Source organism: Agelaius tricolor, unplaced genomic scaffold, assembly GCF_023055355.1.
Source record: "Agelaius tricolor isolate 1412-34295 unplaced genomic scaffold, bAgeTri1.0.p SCAF_85, whole genome shotgun sequence".
NCBI classification, from domain to species: domain Eukaryota; kingdom Metazoa; phylum Chordata; class Aves; order Passeriformes; family Icteridae; genus Agelaius; species Agelaius tricolor.
Window position 1 is genome coordinate 605,187 of NW_027269345.1, and position 8,524 is coordinate 613,710.

Here is an 8,524-nt window from a genome sequence, read left to right on the forward strand (position 1 = left end):
CTAGCGCTGGCCCCAGTGGTGGCACTGGTGATGGTCCTGGTGGTGGCCCCAGTTTCAGCCCAGCTGGTGGCCCTGGAGGCAGTTCCAGTGGTGGCCCTGCTGGCAGTTCCAGTGGTGGCCCTGCTGGCAGTGGTGGCCCCGGTGGCAGCCCAGATGGTGGCCCTGGTGGCAGTCCTAGTGAAGGTCCTGGTGGTAGTCCTGATGCTGGCCCTGGTGGCAGCCCGGTGGTGGCCCTGGTGGCAGCCCTGGTGGCAGCCCTGGTGGTGGCCCCGGTGGTGGCCCTGGTTGTAGTCCTGATGGTGGCCCTGGTGGTAGCCCAGGTGATGGTCCTGCTGGTGGCCCCGATGGTGGCCCCAACGTCAGCCTGGGTGGTGTCCCTGCTGATGACCCCGATGGCGGTCCTGGTGGCAGTCCCAGTGGTGGCAGTCCCAGTGATGGCCCTGGTGGCAGCCCTGGTGGTGGCCCTGGTGATGGCCCTGCTGGTGGCCCTGGTGGCATCGCAGATGGTGGCCCTGGTGATGGCCCCAGTGCAGGAGGCCCTGGTGGCAGCCCAGATGGTGGCCCTGGTGGCAGCCCAGATGGTGGGCCTGGTGGCAGTCCCAGTGGCGGCAGTCCCAGCGATGGCCCCGGTGGCAGCCCCGGTGGTGGCCCTGGTGGCAGCCCCGGTGGCGGCCCCGATGGTGGCCCTGGTGACAATCCCAGAGATTGCCCCGGTGGCAGCCCCGGTGGCAGCGCAGACGGTGGCCCCGGTGATGGCCCCGATGGTGGCCCTGGTGGCGGCCCCAGCGGTGGCCGCGGTGGCAGCCCGGGTGATGGCCCTAGCGCCAGCACAGACGGTGGCCCCGGTGGCAGCGCCAGCGCTGTCCCCACTGCTGTCCCCGGTGTCCCCGCGTGCGCGGTGGCGGCGTGGCGCTCCAGGAGGGTGCGGTGCGAGAACCCGCGGCGGCAGAGGCGGCACTGGAAGCGCTCGGGGCGGTGCGTGCGCATGTGCACGTTCAGGGAGCTCTTCTGCGTGAAGCGCTTGCAGCACACGGAGCACTGGAAGGCGCGGACGCCTGTGTGCGTCACCATGTGCTTGAGCAGGTAGTCCCGGAGCGAGAAGGAGCGCCAGCAGATGGAGCACTGGTGGGGCTTCTCACCTGTGGGGAGGGGAACAGGGGAGCTGGGGTCACTGTGGGGCAGTAATGGTCAGTGTGGGGCAGTGTGGTCAGTGTGGTCAGTGTGGGGCAGTACTGGTCAGTGTGGGGCAGCGTGGGTCAGTACTGGTCAGTGTGGGTCAGTGTGGTCAGTACTGGTCAGTGTGGGTCAGTACTGGTCAGTGTGGGTCAGTGTGGTCAGTACTGGTCAGTGTGGGGCAGCGTGGGTCAGTACTGGTCAGTGTGGGGCAGTGTGGTCAGTGTGGTCAGTGTGGGGCAGTACTGGTCAGTGTGGGGCAGTGTGGTCAGTACTGGTCAGTGTGGGTCAGTGTGGGTCAGTACTGGTCAGTGTGGGTCAGTACTGGTCAGTGTGGTCACCATGTGCTTGAGCAGGTAGTCCCGGAGCGAGAAGGAGCGCCAGCAGATGGAGCACTGGTGGGGCTTCTCACCTGTGGGGAGGGGATCAGGTGAGCTGGGGTCAGTACTGGTCAGTGTGGGGCAGTACTGGTCAGTGTGGGTCAGTGTGGTCAGTACTGGTCAGTGTGGGTCAGTACTGGTCAGTACTGGTCAGTGTGGGTCAGTACTGGTCAGTGTGGGGCAGTACTGGTCAGTACTGGTCAGTGTGGGTCAGTACTGGTCAGTGTGGGGCAGTACTGGTCAGTGTGGTCAGTACTGGTCAGTGTGGGTCATTGTGGGGCAGTGTGGGTCTGTGTGGGTCAGTGTGGTCAGTACTGGTCAGTGGGGCAGTGTGGTCAGTGTGGGTCAGTGTGGGGCAGTACTGGTCAGTGTGGGTCAGTGTGGTCAGTACTGGTCAGTGTGGGTCAGTGTGGGTCAGTGTGGGGCAGTGTGGTCAGTACTGGTCAGTGTGGTCAGTACTGGTCAGTGTGGTCAGTACTGGTCAGTGTGGGGCAGTGTGGTCAGTACTGGTCAGTGTGGGTCAGTACTGGTCAGTGTGGTCAGTACTGGTCGGTGTGGGGCAGTACTGGTCAGTGTGGTCAGTGTGGTCAGTACTGGTCAGTGTGGGGCAGTGTGGTCAGTACTGGTCAGTGTGGGTCAATGTGGGTCAGTACTGGTCAGTGTGGGGCAGTGCGGTCAGTGTGGGTCAGTACTGGTCAGTGTGGGTCAGTGTGGGTCAGTACTGGTCAGTGTGGGGCAGTACTGGTCAGTGTGGTCAGTACTGGTCAGCGTAGATTGATCCAGGTCAATGTGGGTCAATAGGAACCAATGTGGGTCAATGTGGGTCAACATGGGCCAAACTGGGTCCATGTGGATCAATACGGGTCAATGTGGGTCAGTGTGGGTCAATGTGGGTCAATGTGGGTCAATGTGGGTCAGTGTGGGTCAGTGTGGGTCAATGTGGGTCAGTGTGGGTCAATGTGGGCCAATGTGGATCAATGTGGGTCAATAGAAACCAATGTGGGTCAACATGGATTGCTGTTGGTCAGTGTGGATCAGTGTGGGTCAATGTGGGTCAATGTGGGTCAATAGGAACCAATGTGGGTCAATGTGGGCCAAACTGGATCAATGTGGGTCAGTGTGGGTCAATGTGGGTCAATATGGATCAATGTGGGTCAATGTGGGTCAGTGTGGATCAGTGTGGGTCAGTGTGGGTCAGTGTGGGTCAGTGTGGGTCAATGTGGGTCAGTGTGGGTCAATGTGGACTGTACCAGGTCAACATGGGCCAAAACGGGGCCCTAGGACCCCCAAGTGTGTCCCCAGCTGTGTCCCCATGTCCCAGGTGTGTCCCCAGGTGTGTCCCCAGGTGTGTCCCCATGTCCCCAGCTGTGTCCCCATGTCCCAGGTGTGTCCCCAGGTGTGTCCCCATGTCCCCAGGTGTGTCCCCAGGTGTGTCCCCATGTCCCCAGCTGTGTCCCCATGTCCCAGGTGTGTCCCCAGGTGTGTCCCCAGCTGTCCCCAGGTGTGTCCCCAGGTGCACTCACCTGAGTGGATGAACATGTGCTTGCTGTAGTTCTTGTGGGTGTGTCCCCATGTCCCAGGTGTGTCTGTGTCTGTCCCCAGCTGTGTCCCCATGTCCCCAGGTGTGTCCCCATGTCCCCAGCTGTCCCCAGGTGCGCTCACCTGAGTGGATGAACATGTGCTTGCTGTAGTTCTTGCGGGAGCTGAAGCTCTTCTGGCAGTGCCCGCACTGGTACGGGGGGGGCTGTGCCCGGCTCCGGGGGGCTCCGGGGGGCGCCGGGGGGGCTCTGAGAGCCCCGCCCCCCTCCAGCCCCCCCTGCCAGGGCGGCGCCACCACCGGGGGGGCCCCGAATCCGACCCCGTCCCCCCCGGGCGCCTCCCAGGGCGGCACCGACGGCGCCTCGGCCACGGCGGCGGCTCCAAAACAGGGCAGGGACAGCGAGGCCACGACGCCTTCCTGGGGGGCTCCTTCATCCTCCGCTTCCTCCTCATCCTCCTCCTCATCATCCTCATCCTCCTCCAGGCGCTCCTCTTTGAGGGGGACGGGCGCCAGGCGCAGCGGCTGCCGCTGCTTGCGGCTGTGCCCGCTGGGGCCGTCCGTGGGCATCTCCGTGGGCATCTCCGTGGGCACTTCCGTGGTCAGTTCTGTGGTCAGTGGTGTGGACAGTGGTGTGGACAGTGGTGTGGAGAGTTCTGTGGTCAGGGATGGGGTCAGTGGTGTGGTCAGCGGTGTGGCCAGCTCTGTGCTCAGTTCTCTGGTCAGCGGTGTGGCCAGCTTTGTGGTCATCTCTGTGGTCATCTCTGTGGTCATCTCTGTGGTCACTTCTGCGGCCATCTCAGCGGCCATCTCGGCGCTCAGGGCCGGCGTCACCACCCGCGCCTGCGAGATGATCTGCGTGCACTCGCCGATGACGGCCTCGATCTGCAGCACGGAGGCGGCGGTGAGGATGTGCAGCGCCTCGGAGCGCGCCACCACCAGGCTCCCGCTGTACAGGAACTCCACCAGCTGGCGCACGGCCGCCCAGGGCACCACGGGCGGCACCTCGATGGCCGAGTGGCCCAGGCTGAGCTTGTCGTGGAAGAAGGGGCTGCCGGCGGCCAGCACGCAGCGGTGGGCGCGCAGCGAGGCGCCGCGGGCCCGCACCGTCACGTCGCAGAAGTGGCCGCGGGCGCGCTGCCCGTTGAGCGTCCGCAGCAGCGAGCGGCTGAAGTTGTGCAGGTGGATGTAGTGGACGGCGTCCGGCATGGCTGGGACAATGGGGACCGGGGGGGGGGACAATGGGGGTAGAGGGGACAATGGGGGTAGAGGGATGGTGGGGACACTGCGGGACAGGGGACACTGGGGGATAGAGGGGATGGTGGGGACGCTGCGGGTAGAGGGGACGCTGGGGATGTAGGGGGGACAGGGGACAGAGGGGACACTGGGACACAGGGGGGACAGAGGGATAGAGGGGACACTGGGACACGGGACACGGGGATGGTGGGGATAGAGGGGACACTGGGACACTGGGGATAGATGGGACACTGGGGACTCAGGGGGATGGTGGGGTTAGAGGGGATGGGGGACACTGCGGGGACAGGGGACGCTGGGGGATAGAGGGGATGGTGGGGACACTGAGGGGACAGGGGACACTGAGGAATCAGGGGACACTGGGGAATCAGGGGACACTGGGGACTCAGAGGGATGGTGGGGTTAGAGGGGATGGGGGACACTGCGGGGACAGGGGACACTGGGGGATAGAGGGGATGGTGGGGACACGGGGACACTGGGATAGAGGGGACAATGGGGATGTAGGGGGGACGGGACAGAGGGGACACTGGGACACAGAGGGGACACTGGGATAGAGGGGACACTGGGACACGGGACACGGGGATGGTGGGGATAGAGGGGACACTGGGACACTGGGGATAGAGGGGACACTGGGGACTCAGGGGGATGGTGGGGTTAGAGGGGATGGGGGACACGGCGGGGACAGGGGATGCTGGGGGATAGAGGGGATGGTGGGGACACTGAGGGGACAGGGGACACTGAGGAATCAGGGGACAATGGGGGTACAGGGATGGTGGGGACACTGCGGGTACAGGGGACACTGGGGAATCAGGGGACACTGGGGACTCAGAGGGATGGTGGGGTTAGAGGGGACAGGGGACACTGCGGGGACAGGGGACACTGGGGGATAGAGGGGATGGTGGGGACACTGGGATAGAGGGGACAATGGGGATGTAGGGGGGACGGGACAGAGGGGACACTGGGACACAGGGGGGACACTGGGATAGAGGGGACACTGGGACACGGGACACGGGAATGGTGGGGATAGAGGGGACACTGGGACACTGGGGATAGAGGGGACACTGGGGACTCAGGGGATACTGGGGGATAGAGGGGACAGGGGACACTGCGGGGACAGGGGACACTGGGGAATCAGGGGACACTGGGGGATAGATAGAGGGGATGGTGGGGACACGGAGGACACAGGGATGGAGGGACACTGGGACACGGGGATGGTGGGGATAGAGGGGACACTGGGACACAGGGGGGACAGAGGGATAGAGGGGACACTGGGACACAGGGGGGACACTGGGACACAGGGGGGACACTGGGATAGAGGGGACTGAGGAGACACGGAGGACACAGGGATGGAGGGACACTGGGACACGGGGGGACACTGGGGATAGAGGGGACACTGGGACACAGGGATGGTGGGGTTAGAGGGGACACTGGGGACACTGGGACACCGGGGGGACACTGGGATAGAGGGGACACTGGGGACACTGGGACACGGGGATGGTGGGGATAGAAGGGACACTGGGACACAGGGGGGACACTGGGGACTCAGGGGGATGGTGGGGTTAGAGGGGACAGAGGGGACACTGGGGGGGCACTGGGATAGAGGGGACACAGGGACAGTGGGGTTAGAGGGGACACAGGGGACACTGGGATAGAGGGGACACTGGGGGACAGAGGGACATGGGGGACACGGGGATGATGGGGATGGAGGGGACACTGGGGACACAGAGACACTGGGACACTGGGGACACTGGGGATAGAGGGGACACAGGGACACTTGGGATAGAGATGGACAGAGGGGACACAGGGACACCGGGGGGGACACAGGGAATAGAGGGGACACTGGGATACTGAGGACTAGGGTGATACAGGGGACAGAGGGGACACTGGGGACACTGGGGACAGCCGGCACAGAGGGGACAGCAGGGACAGAGGGGACACTGGGGGATGGTGGGGTTAGAGGGGACACAGGGGACAATGGGGACACCGGTCTGGCGGTGATGGGGACACACGCGGGGACAGCGGTGGGGACAGCGGCGAGGCTGGCGGGACCTGGGGACAGAGACACGGGGCTGGTGACGTCACCGGGGACCTGGGGACAGCCCGTGTGACGTCACGGCGCGCTGATGACATCACGCCGAGGGACAGCGCGATGTCCCCGAGCTGTCCCCGCAGCCGGAACCGCCCGAGCCGGTTCCCGCCCCCCCCCCGGGACCCCTCGGGACCTCCCGGCCCGACCCTGCCCCTCCCCCACCCCCAAAACCCCCCCAGGACCCCTCCCCCACACCTCGCTCCGGCTCCCGCCGCCGCCGCTCTCTGACGTCACTTCCGCCGCAGAGGACCGGAAGTGGATCATAGAGAGGGGCCCAGAGCGCCCCCGCCCGCCATAGAGACGGGAGAGTGCCGGGGGCGCCCCCTGGCGGACCGGGGGTATGGCGGCTCTTATGGAGCCACGGGGGACCCCAGTGTCCCCAGAGGGACCCCAGAGGGACCCCAATGTCCCCAGAGGGACCCCAGTGGTGACCCAAATGTCCCCACACACCCCACAGGGATCCACATGGGGGCCCCAATGTCCCCAATATCCCCAAAGGGATCCCCCAATGTCCCCACAGACACCATAGGGATCCTCATGGAGACCCCAACGTCCTCAAAGGGACCCCAATGTCCCCAAAGGGACACCAATGTCCCCAATGTCCCCAATGTCCTCAAAGGGACCCCAATGTCCCCAGTGTCCCCAAAGGGCCCCCAATGTCCCTACAGACCCCACAGGGATCCCCATGGGGGACCCCAATGTCCCCAACATCCTCAAAGGGACCCCAATGTCCCCAGTGTCCCCAGTGTCCCCAAAGGGACCCCAATGTCCCCACAGACACCACAGGGATTTCCATGGGGACCCCAATGTCCCCAAAGGGACCCGCCCCAATGTCTCCAGTGTCCTCAAAGGGACCCGCCCCAATGTCTCCAGTGTCCCCAAAGGGATCCTCATGAGGACCCCAATGTCCCCAAAGGGACCCCATGGGGACCCCAATGTCCCCAAAGTCCCCATAGACCCCCATGGGACCCCCACAGAGCTGGACCCCCTGCACACCCTCATAGGGACCCCATGGTGGTCCCTGTCCATCCATGGTGACCCACATTGACTCGTTGACCCCTGTCCATCCATGGTTACCCACATTGACTCGTTGACCCCTGTCCATCCATGGTGACCCACATTGACTCGTTGACCCCTGTCCATCCATGGTGACCCACACTGACTCGTTGACCCCTGTCCATCCATGGTGACCCACATTGACTTGTTGACCCCTGTCCATCCATGGTGACCCATGTTGACTCCTCGTGGTCCATTTTGACCCATGGTGACCCACGCTGATTCCTCTTGGGCCCATTTTGACCCGTGTCCATCCATGGTGACCCACATTGATTCATTGACTCCTGTTGGTCCATGGTGACCCCCAGTGACTCCTCCTGGTCCATCTTGATCCGTCTCCATCCATGGGGACCCACGGTGACTCGTTGACCCCTCTTGGCCCATGTCCATCCATCTCCACCCATGCTGACCCACATTGATTTGTGGACTCGTGTAGATCCATGGTGACCCACGTTGATTCCTCATGGTCCATGATGGTCTGGGTCCATCCAGCTGACCCGTGTTGACTCTCCTTGGCCCATTTTGATCCATCTCCATCCATGGTGACCCACACTGGTTCCTGTTGACCCCTGTCCATCCATACTGACCCACACTGACTCCTCTTGGCCCATCTCCGTCCATGGTGACGCTCCTTGACTCCTCTTGGCCCATGATGATTTGTGCCCATCCATGGTGACCCATGTTGGTCCCTGTAGACTCCTGTTGGTCCATGGTGACCCACATTGACTACTCCTGCTCCATCTCCATCCATGGTGACCCACATTGACTCGTTGACCCCTGTCCATCCATGGTGACCCACATTGACTCGTTGACCCCTGTCCATCCCTGGTGACCCACATTGACTCGTTGACCCCTGTCCATCCATGGTGACCCACATTGACTCGTTGACCCCTGTCCATCCCTGGTGACCCACATTGACTCGTTGACCCCTGTCCATCCATGGTGACCCACATTGACTCGTTGACCCCTGAATATCTGTGGTGACCCATGTTGACTCCTCGTGGTCCATTTTGACCCATGGTGACCCACGCTGAC

The 8,524-nt window shown here is 63.4% G+C and overlaps 1 protein-coding gene across 1 annotated transcript; it reads right to left on the reverse strand.

Moving 5' to 3' along the window:
• Window positions 1-29: 29 nt before the first annotated feature.
• Window positions 30-6,165, reverse strand: ZBTB45 (zinc finger and BTB domain containing 45). Its single transcript, XM_071418396.1, has 5 exons — window positions 5,737-6,165; window positions 5,449-5,701; window positions 4,685-5,205; window positions 3,216-4,392; window positions 30-1,139 (listed from the first exon to the last, which is right to left on the reverse strand). The coding sequence occupies exons 4-5, from the start codon at window positions 4,297-4,299 to the stop codon at window positions 175-177; spliced, it is 2,049 nt and encodes a 682-aa protein (XP_071274497.1). The 5' UTR covers window positions 4,300-4,392; window positions 4,685-5,205; window positions 5,449-5,701; window positions 5,737-6,165; the 3' UTR covers window positions 30-174.
• Between the last annotated feature and the right edge of the window lie 2,359 nt (window positions 6,166-8,524).

Coding starts and splice junctions, on each gene's coding strand:
- ZBTB45 (XM_071418396.1), bottom strand. CDS start 4,299: ATGCCGGACGCCGTCCACTACATCCACCTGCACAACTTCAGCCGCTCG. Junction 1,140..3,215: donor GCACATGTTCATCCACTCAG/GTGAGCGCACCT, acceptor CCCTCCCCACAG/GTGAGAAGCCCCACCAGTGC.